We start from the raw sequence: 20887 nt of genomic DNA, 5'->3' as shown, positions 1-20887 counted from the left end.
CAGATTTTCCTATCTAGCAACTAAAATGACTAAGATGATTCATGTGTAAAGGGACTTACCAGACATTTTTAATTAAATCTAAAGGCGTGCCGACATATTTTACGTAATAGACCAAGGGGCGGGACATTTCAGACAGTGCCGACCAGCTAACCAATCAGAGCCAAACTGGGCTCTGGTTTCAGACAGAGGGTGAAAAGAGGTGCTGCAGCACAGGCAGAATGAGACAAATTAAGAGCTTTTTGAACATTAAAGCATGGAGACACGTCAGAGTAGAGGTACAAAATACTAATCTGAGCCTGACGGTGTCATTGTAATCATCCAAAATTCATGAATCTTTTGATCAAAAGATTGTAGATCAAGAGTAGAGCAAGCTTCCCACCCCTTTGGTTTAAATCAATGCCAGACAGTCGGTGTCAGGTTGTCAGCTACCATTTTGACTGAGGGCAGGAAGGCCAATCTGACATAATTACTGTTTGATGATGCGTTTTTATAGTCTTTTAATCATCATTAGCCTGATCACACATTCCCTGTAAACTTATGGTTCCCACTCGGGTAATAAAACAGGATTTCCCAGGAAGTGCTGTCAGGAGTCACGGAAGAGAGTTGAAGATGAGATTAGATGGTTTTTTATTTGAATCGACAAGATGCAATTATAGTTGTGCTATGAAACATAAATGAACAAAGCTCCTGTTATGTTTTTTTTTATTAATTAATATAAGATAATTAGATCAGATCCTAGAAAAGGTTAGTTTTCTCTCCTGTTAGATTATTTGGGAGTCTCTGGTTAAAGAGGAAAATGAAGAGTAGCATGCTATTCCTTTGTGTTTATCTTACAGATATTCTGTCTGAGGCCAGAGTAGAAACACAAACACGGATTGTGATATAGGAAAAGTTTTGCAATCTACTTTAGGTCTTTATTGGATTCGACACAAACACCATCTGAGCCTGCATCGCAGAAGAAAACACGTCCAACACTGTCGAGAGCAATCGCTCTTATGAGCTGCCTGCCGTGAGGTGCACGTTGACTTTGAAATAAATTAAAGAAAATAGGATTGCTTTTTGTGATTTGAAGTAACTGGAACAGTATCATCCAAACAAGCTCTCCAAGACACACTAATGCAGACCCATGTGAACAGATGCAGGAAAGAAAAGCTTGCCATAAGGTCGAGAGCTGGCAGCCTGTCGTAAACATTTCCGACGACAAGCTGCTGCGGTCTTTTTCTGTTAACGTCATGCCTTACCTGTGCAGCAAACGCCACATGAATGCCGTCTCACAAGGACAGCACGTACTTGCAACAATAGCTGAGCAAGTACATAGCATAGTAATCCATTAATGATGGCAGCATTACTGTGTGATCTCTATTTATAGTGTACAAACACATTTTCAATACATCCCTTTACCTTTGAGTATATCAATAAGGTGCCTGTTATCTAAGTAAACAATTGAAAAAAAAAATGAACTGCTTTAAATAATTGGAGTACAGAGAGTGCAGAAATAAAGGATGGATGACGATGTGCAGGAAGTACAAAAAGTTTCTTCCATTCTCCAAGACTTTCCAAAGAAGTTGTGCTTTTGTTCGATCAACTATTGTTAGATGTAGACTCACTTTAAACATCCAACATGCCAATTAAATCTTCCATTGTATTTTAAAACTAATGTTGATCCCTGATAATGATCTGCAGTTTGTAAAGCATCTTTAAATTAATGGTCTTCTTGCAAATACGTTTTTGACCTTTGGGAATGCATTCCATATTGCAAAATGTGATTACACCTTTTTAAAAGTCTTCATACCTTCTATGCCCCAAACAGTCTGTAGGAAACACCAATGGCGCCCATCTCTGACATCCTGGTTAAATCTTAACAAATGGCCTGCTCATAAGAACCAAAGCGGTGATAATGCATGCAGGTGAATACAAAGCCGCAGGGTTCTCTCCTGCCCGAACCCTCAGGTCGCTATTAATTCCAAGTAATCTACTAACAACTGTTTACTGTAGCGGAGCACTGGAGGCTTCACATTGTCGTGTGCTGAACACAGAACCATCTATCTCCCCTATAACAAAGAGAGTCAGGAAGAGCAGGACTTTTTTTTGATATACAGACAATTCAGGAAATATTGTACACAATGGTTTTATATTGTGAGGCTCGCAGGCTTTTGAAAGTGAAGATTGGTTTAGTGACTGGGTGATTGCATGTGTGCGTTGCCCAATGTCAAAACATGACTACTTGGTCCCATTCCTCGTTCCTCCAAGGACGTATGACTTGAATTGCCATGGACTCTGTATTTCTATTGCCTTATATCAGCCACAAAATTGGCTTTCAAATATATTTTCCCTGTGCTTGGTTAACATTTTTCAAGATAAACGGTGACCTAAAAGATAGACACTGGTGGTTCTGGTTCTGCATGAAGCAGCACACTGCTGCCGCTACCTCATTATTCCATCCGTCAGAGGGGAGGAGAAATAGAGAAAGACAAAAAGAGGAATAAAGCATTTATAAAAACCCAAGGAGAGGGGGTCAATAAAAAACAGATGGTGCTGAAAAGCCTGCTCTGGGGAAACAATGCAAGATTCCATTTCAGAGAGCAGAAAGGTCAGTTTTAGCTCCCATCCCCTCCCTGTCGCTATCTTCCCCTGTGTGTGTGTGTGTGTGTGTGTGTGTGTGTGTGTGTGTGTGTGTGTGTGTGTGTGTGTGTGTGTGTGTGTGTGTGTGTGTGTGTGTGTGTGTGTGTGTGTGTGTGTGTGTGTGTGTGTGTGTGTGTTTTTCATTCCTCTCCTCTCAGAAACACTCTCACCTTCTGACTGATGTTGTCAAAGCAGATTCATGACAAATCATAGCAATTGCAGTCAGATTGATGAAATGATAAAATCCTATTTTTCGTTTTGTGTGCTAACAATTGCAATAATGGCTGTTTGTTTAGCCAGGCATGAAGCTTTAACAAGGCCTGACTTTGTACCCTGTAGACTCTCATCTATCTGCAGTACAAAGTGAACCCACAACAACCACTCATTATCCATTCTGTCTGCACGGGAAAATGACTTCACAAAAAAGAAGGTACAACTTATACCACGCTACGTGTGGTGTTTGTAGAAGTTGTCGTATAGTTTTGTAGTAGAGCAATCGCCTGTATTTTATAGGTTATCAGTTTTGACATGCTAACACACCTGACACACTGTTCCAAGATTAATATCAATGCCGTTTTCTTGCCAACAGCAGCAGAAGGCCACACGCACGCACACACACACACACACACACACACGCACACACACACACACACACACACACACACACACACACACACACACACACACACACACACACACACACACACACACACACACACACACACACACAGTGTACAGCACAGCAGAGCTACCGGGGCGACTGCTTGTTGTACTGCTAATGCAACAGAAATGTAGTAGCAACTTAACATGAAATTTCACAGCATACAGTGATGTGTCGTGTATGTTGTAACTCTTTCTAGTTACGTTTCAGTGAAGCACACTGCAATTCAAAATAAAACTTGCAAACTTTGCTATATAGGACATGAATTAAACACAATAGAAATAACACAAATGAACATAGTGTTTAAAGTGATTATAACACCTTACTTTTATGGCTTGAGAGTCTTTAAGTCCCCTGCCTTAATCTATTGGGCACTTTCCGCTCGTACACCTAAAGACATAACCCAGTTGGTTGAGAAACTGTTAGGTCAGTGGTTGGTCAGTTGATCAACAACTTTGCAATTTCTCTGATTGTAGTGAAATCATTTCCTTTATAATTAGTGTGAACATTGATGGTTTCCAGAAAAGGATACCTCATGATTTTGGACCTCCTCTAAATCGGAAACATTTTTTATAAATATATATATAAGTGGATTGCCAATAAATGTGGTTCAGTCATTTTTTCTAGTGAATATATCAGCCAACAACTGCAAAAAAAAGATGTTAGCAATCTAGCATGCTAACTAAGCATGTTAGGTTTCTCATTGCAAGCATGTGAGGCCCGCTGAACACTATGCAGCCTTAGCTCTAGTGGGAATGTGGACTCATTAAAATGTGCTCATATATGTCAGAACATCTATTTAAGCGATATATACACAGAAATATAGTTGTGCATCGTGGTCGCCAATATTAAGTGCTTTTGTATGCGGTAAATGTGGTCGCGGTGTCTGTCGGTTCAACATAGGTCAGTGTGGATAATCCCATTAGGTCTGACAGCCTCATTATAGAGTTTCTCCTTCCCTTGTCCTTCCATCTTCTTTCTAATAACCTCACCATGCTGCAGGGTTCCAATAATTCCTCTTTAGGATTCATTCAGAGCCATCACGAAACAATAAGCAAGACTAATTGTATTCTCTATAAACAAATATCTGCTTATGAATACAGAATCTTTTGGCCAGCAAAGTTTTGTTTACTGTTGTAATCTGTAGTCCCAGTGAAACTGACCAATCCTGTTGGAGCGTGATTTTCTTACTTGCATGCTATCCGTTGAAGCAAACTAGCTGAAAAATGGACTGTTAACTTAATGTAAAATGGCTACTTGTATCATATCCGTCGTCTTCGAACTCGTTCATTGCTTTTCTAGTTGCTAAATTCATTTTATAATCACAAAAAGTGAGTTTAGGACTGGACGTATGCTGTCTAAACTGCAACCCATCTTCACAGACTGATATATGTCATTCAGAGATTCGAGTAAACACCACTTCAGCTACTGCCATGTGCTCCTCCTCCCTCATAAAATAGAATACCTTTATTGTCATTGCACACAACGCACAATGGAATTATGTTGCCTTAACATGATTAGCATGTAATCGGCTTTGCGCTGATAGTCCCGCTGTTTCGTATTTAGAGAGAGGAGCTTAAACACTATGACACTGTAAAGGCCTCCCATCATGCTTCTTTGTGTTGCAGTTAATATTCCAGCCGAGGGGGTTAAGTAATGACTGGCCACATTCCAGACACCACAGCATTAGTTAAATCATCACCTAACATAGTCAGCCCCAAAAGTATGATTGTGCTAACAAAAGTGGGTACATTTCTTTCAGAGTTCCCAGAAAACTTGACTCTTATATTCCAATATTCAATCTAAGAATGCAGATTAGTCACCAAACGTAACAGATCCCGTGCTGACTGAAAGGGAATGTTTTGTGGCTTCCAGCTCACATTGTGATCGAAACAGGTTTGTTTGACATGTGTTCCTGTATGGCTCATGTAGCAGGTATTTCATCATCGCTCAGTTTGGTAGCTGCAGGGCATGTCTTTTGAGTCAGAGACAGTCTGCTGGAATCGAGAAAACGGGAGAAGAGTGCAGCAGAAATAAAAGCCATATTAGTCATCCTGCTCTTGTGCCGTACAGTCAGGAGGAGTTCTATTTTAAGACACATCATGAGAATTGAAGGGTGGAATATCGTCTCATTACGTCTTCACACTCCCAGGTCACATTATATCTCTTTACAGGCACCAGCTTGTCAGTGGGAAACGTCTCATAATTGTTCTATTTAAATGATGGTTTCCTAAATGCTTGGTTGGTTAAATTCCTGCTCCTGAAGACTCACTTTATCCCCTTCTGCCTCTGTGATCTGAAACCTACAGCCATCATAACCTGTTTAGTCTCACACCCTCATCACCTGCTGGTTTTTTTTTTTATTTCTTCCAACCCATCCTCTTTTTGCCGAGCCACAGTTAAATGAGTCATTTGTGGTCAGAAATGAAACATCTAACGCGTAGTTAAAAAGAGAAAAGAGTGATGTCCTGTGAGAAGGAAAATGTTGATCGAACACATGACTTGCTAGACATCAGTATCCACATTTCCACTTGTTTTTTAAGTGCCTACAGGCAGGCAACAAGGACATATTTTCACATCACATCATTGTCAGCCAGCCAATTAAATACTCCATATCTGTTCAAATCAATTATCTCCACCGTGGAAGTGCCCTGCAACGCTGTTGTGAAATGATTGAGCTAATGGGGTTTTGTTCCAACGCAGACAGTATCAAACCTCTCTGCAGCAATTCAGATTATTATCCACCCTCATGTTTTTGTTTTAGGCCCATTTCAGGTCCACTTTGCTATATTTCAGGTTCAACTATGATTGAATCTGAAGCTCGGAGCATGATGTGCACTTTCAACCTTGTAATGCTCTTGAGTTCCTGAGAGCTGTGGTCATTTCATCCTGAGAACTCTCCATTACATAGAGAGCTGACCTTGTGGTAGCAATTAGCTCCTGAAGTATTTAAGATATAGTTTGCATTATTTAGAATGAATTGCAGAGCCTCATAGTGTTGTAAGGTTTGCTTGTCTCCACCTCAAAAGGTCTTTTAAGATGCTACTGTTTACTTTTAGCCTTAAACGGTTTATTATTGTACAACTTTTGAATGGTTCGAGCTGTTTTGGAAGACCTTTTGTGTGCTTTAGTTACAATATAGTTCTAATAATAATTCCAACAGTAGTACACACTGTTGCGATATACCAGAAATTGACATAAGCATCTTTATTAAAAAATATATAATGATATCTTGAAAATACATATAATATTCACAGTTTCTCTCCCTTCCACAACACACCACATACACATTAGTGTAATAAATTAGCAAAAAAGGAAACAAACAAATGAAAATATTGACTTTATGTTTTGCGATAATATTGTCAAGGTGAATTTTTCTTGGCCACAATGTTGTGGGGAAAATCTGATATTGTGAAAGCTGTAGTTGGGGTTTACTGCATCTGTGTTTGGCCCTGCCTTATATCTAGCCGGCTTTCCTCTTGTGTGTGTGCCTGTGTGAGTGTGTGAGTGTGTGTGTGTGTCCAGCAGCAGAGATATGTATGCCAGTCAGAGCAGTGCTCCCTGTCACTGATGATAAGTGGTAATTGAATTTGCCAGGCGAAGCTGACAAGGCAGGACTGGCAGAGCAGCGTGTGTTGCATGAGAGGGTCTTGGAAGCATAATGCTTTTAATTGTGTCAGTCAGGGGCAGCATGGAGGTCTGTCAACTGTAAACTGCCATTTCACTCTTTGTCTCTGCTGTCTCTCTGCCTCATATTCTCACTCTTTGTATTTTTATCTGTTGTATTAATCAAATACAGTATCCCCTAAGCAGTATTCAAACTTTTAAGGCAGCGATATTCTTACATTGGATGAAGTGTTATGTTCAAATCTGGCATTTGTAATCAACAACCCAGACTGAAGGATCAACTCTTCCCTGAGCTAATTTCCAATACATGTACTGTACACTACCTGATCGGCACTAAACAGCAGACAGACACTGTGAGAGACTTGTTGGCGAACATTTTAACAGGCAGATTTTTTTGTAGCAGTTGATTGGTTAAGCAAGCATTTAAAAGTGTACTTTATTTCCACTTCATAAAGGATTACGTTCCTTTGCATGGAATTCATTTCTTCCACATACAAAGACACAAACCTGGACTTGGTTTCTTATGCAGCTTCCACCAGGTTCACCCACTGTCCATCAAATCTAAGCGCAGCCAGCATAGTTTGCCACCACCTGCAGTTTCCCATTTCAGGCCCTCGCTTCAAAAGGGACCCCATGCGAGTGAGACTGATAAAACAATCGAAAGTGCAATTGAGGGATTTTTAGTTGCAATGGTTTGCATCGGTTGTATCTTCACTGTTTGTCTGTCAAACTAATACAACTGCCATATTTCTGGCCTTCGCAAGAACCCGTAACTACATCTTTAAGAGGCATTTTTGTCCTTGTTTGAGTGTATTAATGTGCAAGTATTGAACTGTTGCCAAGTAAAAAAGAATTTCACCTTTAAAATATTTCAAAATCATTGGCAAGACCAAAGGAGCTGTCAAAGGACCGAACAATATTGTGGGCAATAGATCGCTCACAGCTGAACACGCAAACCTAGAATTGAGTACAGCAAGCTTGGCTTTGTGAGAATCAATTGTTACTGGTAAGCAATGTTGAAATTGGAATCAGATACACAGACACATTTTGAATTTGGGCTCCAAAGAAGATCTCAGCACGTGCAAAGCCTCAATCCAACCTGCCTTCTAAACTGCCTCACCTATCAAGCGATTTATGTCAAAAAGGGTGCGGAAAGACCTAACGCAATCAACTTCAGTAGTCGACTCTTCATGCCATGGTTGAAACCTCACCAGGGTGTTCCCTGCTTGCGTATTTCTAGCTATCATGAGTTATAACATTGTGTAGAAAAGCAGTTCCATTCTTTGAGAACATGAATATTTGTCTGCCATCAACTGTTTCAGTGTTTGCGGTGGAACAAATAATGATTTCAATAAACACCTACTACTAAGTATTCTGGAAACCATCAATGCTCATTAGAAAGAGAACCCGTTCTGAAGATACATATGAATGGGCCATGTATCGTGGATTTTTGAGTGACAAACCTCCTTCCATCACAAGGGCACTGAAGATGAAGCGTGGCTGGGTCTTTCAGCATGACAATGATCCCAAACACACCGCCAGGGCAATGAAGGAGTGGCTTCGTAAGAAGCATTTCAAGGTCCTGGAGTGGCTAGCCAGTCTCCAGATCTCAACCCATAGAAAATCTTTGGAGGGAGTTTGAAAGTCTGTGTTGCCCAGCGACAGCCCCAAAACATCACTGCTTTAGAGGAGATCTGCATGGAGGAATGCAAAATACCAGCAACAGTGTGTGAAAACCTTGTGAAGACTTACAGAAAACGTTTGACCTCTGTCATTGCCAACAAAGGGTATATAACAAAGTATTGAGATGAACTTTTGTTATTGACCAAATACTTATTTTCCACAATAATTTGAAAACAAATTCTTTAAAAATCCTACAATGTGATTTTCTGGATTTTTTTTTCTCATTTTGTCTCTCATAGTTGAGGTATACCTATGATGAAAATTACAGGCATCTCTCATCTTTTTAAATGGGAGAACTTGCACAATTGGTGGCTGACTAAATACTTTTTTGCCCCACTGTACCCTTTGATTCTTTATAAAGACATTAGTATCATTCTTTCCATAGCCCCTCACCTATATAACCTGACTTAGGTACAATCTGTGGGTGTTGAACAAAAACCTTAAGCAGCGAGTTAGCTCAGCCCGAGATTCCAAACTGTTGCATTGACTGTAATATCATATGCGAAATGTGCTATATTGAGGTGGATTTTTAGTTGTCAATGTTCTGCAATGGTTGTTGCTTCACTGTTTGTCTGCAAACTAATACAACTGCTGCATTAGTTTCAACAATGAGTGCCTTCGCAAGAGACTGAACACCATCTTCAATGAGCTGGCCATTCATTGCCATTGGTTTGTGAGTGTGATGAAGCATGCAGAAGATATTACTTTGGGCCAAAGAAACACAAGTTTTCACTTCAGATTTTAATAATTGCTTGAAAGATGACAGCAAAAGGCAGCCGGGCAAAGACCGAACATTCTGGCCGGTCAATAGATCGCTCACAAGCTACGCCCCCCACCCAGCCACAGAGCCTAGATTCAGAGTCAGCCAGCTTAATGCATAATTTAGCATTTGATTCATATTAGATTTTACTTTGTAAGCATGTTGAACTTTTGAGTTATTCAGTATACACAAGTTATTACATTTTATATTTGTGTTCCTAATGAGAGCCTTCTCAGCAGTGCAATACGCCTCAATCCAACCCTCGTCCTTCTAATACTGCCTCACACTATTGCAAGTCGATTTATGTAAAAAGGGTGCACAGGATAGCACCCTTAAACCAATCAGACTTGGAGAGTGGACTCTTCATTGCCTATGGTTGACCTCACACAAGGTTTGCTATCCCTGCTTGTATTTCTGACTATCATGAGTTATAACATGTAGTTAGAAAAGCAGTTCCATTCTTTGAAGAACTGAAGTATTATGTCTTGGCCAGCACTGTTTCAGTTTAGCGGTGGAACAAAACATAAATGATCTTTCAATATAAGACTAAACTACAGTATTGCTGAAACCATCACGAATGCTCAATAAGAAAAGAAGCAGTTGCATGAAGTATCCATTATGAGCTGTTGGATCGAGTGTGTTTTCTTTTCTGATGCAACCCTTCAGTAAATGTGGTATGTTGCTCAGTCTCTTTCACACGCACCATCCCTTTATTGATTAAAAAAACATTGATTGTCAAACCAATGTCTGCTTGCGTCTTGAGAAATACATTTACATTTCAAATAGACAACCCAGCTAAAATAAATATACTTGACTTAGACAACAGGCATTTTCATGATTTCCCTGCTAAGCAGACTTGGACCACTAAGAGTCCAGCAATCCCCCAGTTGAAGTAAAGTGTAAAACAATATCCATCATTACTAACACTGTCCTGTAATGTCTCATCAATTAGCATCACCAGTTTAAATCGGAAGCAATTTTGAAACGTTTTTGAGCGGATTATTGTAAGGCCTTTATCAAACAACTACCTTAAAGCTGAAGTTAGACACAGTTTAAAGAGACTCTCTAATGCTTCATTTTTGGGCCTCTAATGGTACATGTCTCCATGCTTTAATGTTGAAATTCAAGGTTCTTTATTGTTCTCTTACTGCCTGTGCAGCGCCTCTTTTCAACCTCTGTCTGAAACCAGAGCCAAGTCTGCTCTGATTGGTTAGTTGGCCGGCTCTGTTGTGATTGGTCATCCGCTTAGGTGTGTCCAGCATCTTAGCCTATTAGGTACAATGTGTTGGAGCGCTAACCAATAGAAGTGCAAGTGCTGTATAGTGATGTCATTTTGTATGTCTATGTCTGAATAGAGTTGTCATGGTGGTGAATGCTCCATGTCTGTGTTTGTGTGTTTGTGTGTGTGTGCGATTGACACTTGACTGGCAGCCACCAGTAACAGCAAAGTCTTTCAGGTGTATTCTTATATAATGAGGCTCTTTCTCTCGCACACACACCAACTCACACACCCAGCTTCAGGCGAGGAGGGACACTTTTTTTTAACTTTATGTAATTAAGTCTGGAATAATTGCTAGGAGGTTCCTCTCTTCCTGTCCTTACTCTATTTTCCTCGTCTTTACTTGACAGAGGAATGTAATTAAAAAAGGCGGCGAGAGAGCTTTAGCGAGGTTTGATCATTGTCTCCAGCCTATAATGGAGAGCTCCGACCCGACGTCTATCATGGACAGTTAGAGGGGGATACACACTTGGAGCAGGAAGAGATATCCGAAGATCGATGAAGATACAGAGATCCGTCAATGAGATGGAGAGCGACAGAAAGGCAGGAGACAGCTGAGGCAAACAGAACGGCAAGCAGATAGGGAAACGGTAAAGATGTGAGGAAGTGCATCGAGAAGGAGGGAGGAAGTAGCTGTGGATTAAAATACAGAAGGTCACAGTTTGCTATGGAAATGACGTTTGTAAGGATTTATTGTTTACCTTTCAACCAAGGCTCTATTTACACCATTTCTTATGATGTGTTTACATATTGCAATTGTTCTACTATGTTTAAATTACAAAGGATATTATTTCTAAGAGCAATTTATATAGTGGAGCTGATTGGTTCAAGAGTATGGAGAGTAAACTATGGGAATGTTCTTCAGTTTTTGTAGAAAGACCCAAGAAAGATAATGTTTTAGGGGGAAATCACCTCACTACTCTCCAGAAGGCTGAAGCGCATTGGATGAAGAATTAAGACACAAAGAAAGAGGAGAGTAAAGTCATTTTCGTCACTATCAAACACCTAAAAGCACACTCATAACTCACACAATGGTTTAATCTCATCAGTCGGAATTTATATTACCCCAAATACTCTTCGTCTATTTATCTTTCTTTCCTTTTAATTCAATTAAAATGATCAAATGAGTTAAATTGGCATGAAATAACAACCCAATTACAACCACAACAGTTATTTTCATAGCATTGATTTACTTCTATGCACAAAATATAAGTAATTAACAGTTACGTGAATCATACATTTTTAAACGACACCCCACAAAACATAACATTTATAAGAAGACTTTAAGCTTCTCAGTGAAACTCCACCGAATATATAAAGGTAAAAGAAATCAAATAAGACCCAAAATGTTGGAATTGCTTCAAGAAATTCCAACTGTTTCTTAAATTCTGGACAAAATAGTCCTTTCAATGGTGCAGTTTCCCTATTTTTCCAGAGTCATAATCTTAGATGGGTGTGTGAATGTACGTGTGTGTCAGTGGTTTCCTCTGAGCCTGAGCCAAGATGTGAGTTTTGCCAAAGCCAAGCGTGTTCACCAGTCACCTCCACTGTAGTACAAGTGCAGCAACCCGGGATGGAGCTAATGTATAATGCACAAGGACACCTTCAACTAATGCATTTGCACTGTAGCCAAGGTGGACAATAACCCTCTCAGACCTCCTCTCCCTGTACCCGACACCTCGCAGGACAGTGTGTCGCCCGTGTTTGCCTTCCCTGATTCTCCGTTCCAACCAAATGTGTCATTTCTCGCATTGCTTTCAGTGGGTGTGAGTGTGAAGTGACTGTTCTGTACAAGTTCAGGCTTCAGAGGAGAGTGAAGATCGTGTCTTTTGTTCTTTTTGTGAATCCACTTGTTTAAGGGATCAACTTAATCCAGTGACATTGTGTAGATGCTAGGCTTAGACTGACTCGATTTTAAGATATCGATAAATTGGAGGCTGCACAGGACACAAGTGGAATAAATGAAGGAAGTCGAGACCAAATACCCTTCAAATTCCATCTGTACCTTACATGTTATTGAAGCGATTGAAGTCCTTCCAAAGGCGTGAAATATCAAAGTTTAACAAAGCTGTCTCAACTCAAGGTCATTTCAAGGTCTTTTCCAACAAGTATGTTTCATTAAACATGTCATCATGTCATCATTCAACAAAACAATATGTCAATGTTATAAAGCTGCAGATAAAAGCAGAGGCCAAACTTTAATAAGGGCCTCAGATGTTTCAATGTCCAAATTCCCCACAAAGATTCTCTTTCATCCATTTTATTGTAGTATCCTGTGTCAGTTTTCGATGCTAATATCCGGGTCGGTCCAAACTATTGCAGCATGGCGATGTCAGACGCACTGGATGACAGGCAATTCTTCTCATGAATACACACATTTTTTATCCAACATCAGCAGTTCCCACGTTGGACCCAACAAGGAAGATCAATATCCTTATTGGAATAAAACCATCTTTGACGGATTGGATTGGAGAACCTATGGTGTTCTGTAGCGGTCAGTTTGTCAGATCATTTGTCAATCATTGTTTAATTGTGAACTTCTGGACGCATGAGACAAGAGAAAATTGTGGCTTGAATCAGAGAACCATGGTCAAAACAATACAGATGCCAAGTTTCTATTCTCTAACCCTCTTCCACACACTATTTGGTACCAGAAAGTATTGCGGTTCCAGAGAAACGTTGAGACATTCCAACATCAAACGGCTTCCAACACTGCCTGCTGGTGTCCTCTGGGCTCCCATGCTGCTCTGCGCTTCCACATTTTAATTCCCCACAGACCACAGCTCGATGCGCTGCTATCACACAAGACCCTCTCTCACAGTGGAAACCAAAACCCGAGCAATTTACATATGTAATTGAGTGGAAAGTGATTGTGCTTGCAGCTTCTGCTCGCTGCATGTAGCTACTGGTATGCATTTGCCTGTGTGTGTGTGTTTATGTGTATAGACTCCGATGGTAATGACAATGAAAGGATTATACCTGAACTATTGCAACTTTCGTCTTTTTTTCTTTTTTCCATCTTTTGAATCAGTTAGTGGCTTCACAGAATGTTGGACTATTCTGCTTTCTTGTGGTGTTGAACAAATACATCAAATGCAAGCAAAACCCTTTAAGAGCTTTTCAAATTCTGTTGTATGATACCAGGAGGCATCATCAGTCCAAAAGGCACACTTAGATAATCTGTGTGCACGTGAATGTACATATTTTATACTCTCCAGGTGTATCTGATATACTGCTACATCTGTGCATATGTGTGTATCATGTCAGCCTTGTCATTATCAATTCTGCTGGAAGTTGTGACATGCAATGCAGAGATAATGTACATTCTCATCCTCTTCTGGCCCGTAAGACCTTCATGCCGTTCGTACTACAACTGCACGCAAGCAATCCGCCATAAACAATTGTTAAGCTGCTAAATAGATTTTGTTGTTTTATAATAGATTATAGGGCTGATTCCTTCTGATATGTGTCAACACAGCATGATTTCTGTGTCTTCCATGATCTGCCCCCTCAGTCAGATTGACTGTGATCGAAGAGATTATCAAATGGGCACAGATTCGGCGTGCGCTCTGCAGAGCCGCACTGGTGTTTAATCCCTTTGCAGATTAAAAAGAGCTGATATTTGGTTCTATAAATCCCCGTAATGTGTCACACCCCCACAGTCCCCAGAGCAGACGCAGGAAGTTAAGGGGCTGCTTTTATCTGCCTCGCACAATCGCATCACTGTGCTTCCCAAAGATTGAGTTATTACTCAGAGGAAATCGTTACAGAGGAAGAATAGTTTAGAGTCTTTTGATTGCTGAGGAACAGGACTTGCGCTCCAGGAGAGAAATTATATTTTCTGGTGAACCCTCCCCCAATCCTGTTGGAAAAGTCACACTTGTATCTGTAAATTGTTAAATCAAGCTCATTTTCTATTAGGAATATTCATAGGCATGCTCACAGTTTGACAAGAGTGCCCCTTGTTGGCAAGTCAAGTTACTGCGTCTGCACACCACAAGACAGAGCATTTTTGCAACGTTTTAAAGCTTTCATCCTTTCAGCACGTTTCATTTATTTCAGTGGTAATGATCTCATGAATTGTGGCCGTCCAGCAGAAGAATAACTAACATTGTCATTCATTTTGACGTGTTTTTTTACATTGCTGGATCTACACTTGTGAGCAATACGTTTCAATCGTTTATTTTAAATCTTCTCAATGCTTTGCTCCTGTAAACAAAATGATTTATTTATAGAGCCAAATATCAAAAATTACACATTAGTCTCAACAGGATACAACTATCTCATTCCTTTGACCCTCACATCACACAAGGAAATTCTCTCCAAAGAAAACCAATATTAATGAGAAATAAATGGAACAAACCTAGGGGAGATCAACCAAAACGACAGACTCTCGTGTGTACAGAAAAAAAACCCAACATAATAACAACAAAGACAATATGCTAGTAAGATCTCAAATATCTACTAACATGGGCGTCAGGCAGGACTGATCCAGATGTAACCTATAATACTCAAAACCGTTTGAATCAGCTTCTTTTAAGTTTGTTTTTAACTGGAAAACCACACGTGTATCTATTAAACTCTTCAACAACACAGAAGTCAAAATGCTTTCTCCACACTCTCAGGGACCCTTTATGTTACACTATTTTAATAGCTTAAAAGTAGCCAAATGTAATCTTCTTATAAAAATACCGCTGTGCGTTTCATAAATCTTCACGTTTGTAAAATGTCTGTGGCGCATGAGGGACCGTCTCATCCGCTGTGTGGAAAAAGGTCCTGTGCACTGTGTGGATATAGTACAGTTATTTCAGGGTCTTATGGGCCAGTGGGTCTGATTTAATTATGCATAGAGCGACATACATGGTTATACTTCTTTAAATAAATCCCAATATCTTAACGGTTGAACTTTTAAAGATTCACTCATGCATTATACAAATATTCATGCTACATAAACATGACATCTTCCAGGTGGTTGCAGTGTTTACATTTTGTGTCAGTGGTGATATAATGTGGGTGGTCGGCCTGTGTGTGTGTATGTCCTGAGGATGTCAAACTGTCAGAGCTCAACTAGGTTAAACTGAGTGATGTCCTTTAAACAGAGACATATTGGCAGAGGCAGTCTGAGCGGATTGATGCTGCCGCCCCACAGGGACATGAAGGGAAGCCACAGATAGACATGAGCAACGAGAAAATAGCCTCTCTATACAGTGGTGCAGTGATGACGTATTTTTTCAGGCCGACCCGGACATTAGCATTGAAAGGCTTCCCTCCACAAAAACAAAACTATTGTAGAATATTGCAAACACTTATTTATGATATTTATGCCTTTTGTGATTTATTTATTTTTAAGCGTAAATGGAAGCTCCAGATAACGTGAGGCCATAAATAAACAACATAACTGTTGAATGGCTGAGCTGCACCACGGCGAGGCTAAAGTCTTTTTCACACGTTAAAATAAATGTTGCCTTCGAATGAACCAGAAGTGGTAAAAGGGTACTTTCCAGGCTTTGGAACATCACACAATAATAGACATATTGTTTCCTACTTCTTATAGCTTAGTTATGTCCAACAGCAGTTTAGCCTACATTCTTAATATATTACAGGAAACATTTTTTTAAATACCTGTCAAAATATGCTGCAAGAGCTCTGCTTTCGCTGAACAACCAAGTGCTCTTGAGCAAGGCACTAAACCATGAAAATAAATGTGAAGAGAAATAATACATTCCTCTCTGCCTCTTAAGTTCCTGCTCGTCTTCCTTTACCACCCCACTGCTTGTCCTTGTATGTCCCCCTCTGGCAGCCAAACAAACGCCAGGCCTTTAATTGACCATGTTGCTCAGGGAAGTGTGTTCACAAGAAGAAAGAGTTTTACACACACACACACACACACACACACACACACACACACACACACACACACACACACACACACACACACACACACACACACACACACACACAGCTTTCAAGTAGTGCAGCCAGCAAGATGTGGGCCATGCTATGCTTGCTGCCTCACTGCAGTCATGATTAGAATACTGAAAGGGGTGTGTGTGTGTGTGTGTGTATGTGTGTGTTCATTTGTATGTGTGCTTACTAACAAGCTTTTGTGTGTAAATGCCTACAAATTCATTTATTAATTCTAAATACAGTTTCTGTGGTGTATACTTGAGCAAAGATGAGTATAGTCGTAGAGTAGAGTTGAAAAAACAGACCAATCTCTAATTTGTTAAAAACACTCACAACTATTTGACATTTTTCAGATCAATTTATTTTCTCGTGCAACCCCATTTCTACAGAGAAATATAACTCAGAGGGAAGCTTAAACCCTGATTTCATGCACTGTTGCAAAAAGATAATGCCTTGTTGAAAATAATCAAGCATATAGGGTAAAAGGACTGCAGTTAAAAAAGCTTACCAGATAAAGCCCTTCAAATTGTGCCGACCTGCTTTACCTCCAGAAACAGCCGTCCATAAATACTTAACTGATCATTTCTATGCATGCTTATTTAAAGTTATATCAACCTTGGCTACAAGGTGACGTGTGTTTACAAAAAACACAGCTGTCAACAAATGTTTTTTATTATTTTGTTGAATGAAGCAATTGTTCAAAATGATTTCTATAATAAAAGATCTAAGGAGTATAAACAGGGACACCATTGGACAGTTTCACCCCATTCATAATACATTTGACTACTTCATTAGTTCCTATTGATCACGCTTATCGGTATCTTTACTTCTGGGCGCCCTTGACATAATTATGATGGGTGGATTGGAGAGTCCTAGTGTGCCCCCAGTGTAATACCTTTACTTTATGAGCTATAAAACTAAATTGATAATCAATACAGTGTCACCTCGGTCTAAGCAGCATGTAAGCTTGATGGAAAGTTGTTATTGCACAGTGAACGGGTTTCAAAATATGCATTTATATTCATGACTTTCTTGTACCTTCGCTCCTGGAGGAAAACACCCTTTGGCCATTTGACCTCTGACCTTGTTTTCTTTCCTTTCTGTGAATCTTTTAGGTAGTGCTGGTGGGTTCATCCATAAATGAAAGGGATCAGATGCTGTTCATCAGCACAGATGAAGGTTCCTCCTTCCAGCGACAGCCCATCTCCTTCACCCCGGACACGGTCGTTTTCCACCCTAAGGAAGAGGACAAGCTCCTGGCCTACTGCAAGGAGGGCAGGGTGGGTATCAAAGTGCCGTGGCAACATGAATAAAAAAGCTGCTTCTGAGGCTGAAGGAATGAACAACAGCAGCAGTGATGATACACAAAGCTGTCAGAGCAGCAATGCATTAAATTCCCATTTTCAAATGCACTAGCAGAACACGAACATCAGAGGAAACTTGATGTTTGATTTACCATACAGAAATACAGCTGTAGGGCACATCTTCTTATGCACATGAAAGCAAACGGTTTGACTCCAAGTACACGCACTTTGATATTTCATTTCAACAACAGCGTGTTGCCATCAAACTTCACTTTCAGTAGTAAAAATCTGAAATATTTTCAGAAAAAAAGTCTGGATTTGGATGCAACAAATACACATAATCCTATCACCAATATCAATTTTGTTCAATTACTTAAATGCATGGACAATTCACTGTAGACTGACTTTTCTTTTCTTATTCGGTTTTGCTAATCTGGGGATTTGTTTGCACGATGCACAATAAAACTCTGCATATAGCACTAAATATAGTGTAATAAAGTGCTGTACAAAAGACATAAAGGAATCAAGATATGTTAGTCAATATATACAAACACATTTGTCAAATTCAAAATGAAGTTCCTGTCAAACGTCTTTTTGTCGTAGCCGCCATATTCCGTTTATTTTTAAGGGGAATATGCCTCCCCGCTGTGTTTTTAACTTGAACTGTAGGCTTAATAGTGATGTTTAGGCTAATTAAAACAGATAATCATACTGTGAAGGTGGAAACTCACTTGCTGGTTGATGAGCCATGCTTAATGCACAATTGTATATTATGTAATAGTTCTGCTACATGGATCTCTGTGTCCTACAATGCTGTTTTCCCCGATCCCTCTCCGCTACATGGTGGAATTAATTGCTTGCTTAGTTCTAACATGTCAGTGCGTCCCGAGCAAACATGACGATTGAAACACCACACTGCCGTCCTATGTATTACTTACGTCTTGTTGCGGGGAGCCTTTGAAATAATTCCGTCTGTGACACATTCAAGCTTACAGCACTGTAGAAAAAGAGCTGCAAGATGACCCCAGTGATGCTTAATCCATGTTTCAAGCACAGGTTTCACTGTTTCTGCCACTGACAAACTCTGGATTGATTACGTACAAAATGGTTCTCTGCTTCAGGAAAGTCAAATACATCATAGAAGGAGGGTCAGCAATAAGGCTTTGATGAAATGTCATCTTAGTTTGAAGAGATACAAGCTGATGCGTATACACTGACATACTGATGTTTGAAAAGTACGCAGTGGCTTGTTTAACCATGACAGTGTTTTTCTGTGGGACGGTCTGGCCTGCCGTTAACAATGAGCATCTACAATAATGCAAATAGGAATGAGTAGACAGCTTGACGGGCCAATCATTTATGTCATCACGACACTTGTCGCCACACTGTGCCTGGTCCTTCCCTGAGGAATTCTAATCACCTGGGGAAATGAAAAGAAAAGTTGTGTGCTGAGATGGAGAGAGTAAAAAGATAAAGGCCTCGCCCAGCTAAACACACAACAACCAGGGTTTAAATTGACCCTGGATTTGGTTTGGACCTGGCCTGGGTTGGGGGGATTACTTAAAAAATGTATTCCTTTACAATTACTAGTAACACGTTACAAAAAAAGGACACAAACGAAACATGATCTTCATTTCTATGTTCAAAAAATCCATGAGAGATTTTGTTGTCCCTCTCTCTCTTTGCTGTCACTCCCTCACAAAATGTTAAAAAAAAAGTTCCTTGTGATTCCACAGTTGACAACTTTGACACATCTGCCTTTTCAAACACATTCACATACCTCCTTATTGAAAACTGTGATTTAAATCAGAAATTGGGCTACAGGCAAGAGTGACATGAGATCCAAAATGCCATAAATTTGAGCCTTTTCAACTCCTCAAGTTGAATAATTTACACATAATTAAATAAGAAATTCAATAAGGTTTTAATCTGTTCCATATGGGCAGATAGAAGTGGGGTCTCCATTCAAACAGAACAAAATAATAATTTAGCTCGAGAATGATAGGACGTGCAGCGGCATGTTTAAATTAAGAAGGTTTTTGATGACAGTGGCTTCTTTCTATCAGCTTCAAATCTAGATATTCACGGTTCAAATGTGCTTTCATATGGAATTGATGACTCGCATATCCTGACCCTGACCCTGAAGTATTTCTGTTTTTGAGATAGTAGTTGAATTTTGTGTGGCGAAATACTTTTCCTAGCTCCAATGCGCTTTTGAAGCATGAAGGATACCTTGTGTGTAGAGATCAATAGACATTCATTATGGGTGCGAATGGTGCGATCAATGGCGCATGAGCTCAGGCAACACATTCTAGCAATACCTACATATTGCTCAAAAGATATTAGCTACACACACACACACACACACACACACACACACACACACACACACACACACACATCTCCTATGATTAATAATTAATTGAGCGCTGTCTTTATTTTGTGAACCATGAAATTTGGTAGCTTGATTGGATGAACTGGGTTGTTCCAAACAGACCTGATCTATCCTCCCATTTGAAGGATACAGCTGGAAAAAGCTGGCTTGTGGTAAGGCTTTATAATATGTGTTTTTTTTTATGTCTAACTTCTTTTCTCTGTTTTCTGTGTCCAGCTCTTTGCTTCTACAGACCTGGGTCGTAAGTGGACTTTGCTTCAGGAGCGCGTGACCAAGGACAAAGTCTTCTGGTCAGTGAAAGTGTATTCTCTCATTATTGATGAATAGGGCTTCATGTGTCAGCTTAATTTGCAGCTGGCGACTTCTTCATTGACTAATACATGTGCAAAGCAGCAACAAGTGGCTCAGTAGAAAGCACTTACTGTCACTGGGCACAAGTCTTTGATTTGTAAGAATAAAATAAGAAACAAGAGGAATAAATTTAAACATTGAATAAAAGGTATGGTTAAACTCCCTCATGTCCAGTTAATCTGCCCTAATAACATCTTTAATAAAGTAGATAAGACATTGGATAATTATCAGCCCTTGAGGTCTTAATGTCAATAGTTCAGCATTTAAAAAATGATGAAAAGATCAATATCAATCTAAT

General features: G+C 39.8%; 1 protein-coding gene across 9 annotated transcripts in view; it reads left to right on the top strand.

Moving 5' to 3' along the window:
- sorcs2 (sortilin-related VPS10 domain containing receptor 2) overlaps nt 1-20887 on the top strand; it is a 195442-nt gene that overhangs the window by 135311 nt on the left and 39244 nt on the right. For all 9 annotated transcript variants that reach the window (XM_063900623.1, XM_063900618.1, XM_063900620.1 and 6 more), the window contains exons 4-5: nt 17655-17819; nt 20455-20528. In XM_063900623.1, coding sequence (XP_063756693.1) covers nt 17655-17819; nt 20455-20528 — 239 coding nt within the window. The remainder of the gene's footprint in view (nt 1-17654; nt 17820-20454; nt 20529-20887) is intronic.

The sequence above is a fragment of the Eleginops maclovinus genome, chromosome 14 (genome assembly GCF_036324505.1).
Source record: "Eleginops maclovinus isolate JMC-PN-2008 ecotype Puerto Natales chromosome 14, JC_Emac_rtc_rv5, whole genome shotgun sequence".
In the NCBI taxonomy this organism is placed as follows: Eukaryota; Metazoa; Chordata; class Actinopteri; order Perciformes; family Eleginopidae; genus Eleginops; species Eleginops maclovinus.
The sequence above is the reverse complement of the archived record's forward strand: the minus strand, read 5'-3'. Positions and strand labels throughout refer to the sequence as shown.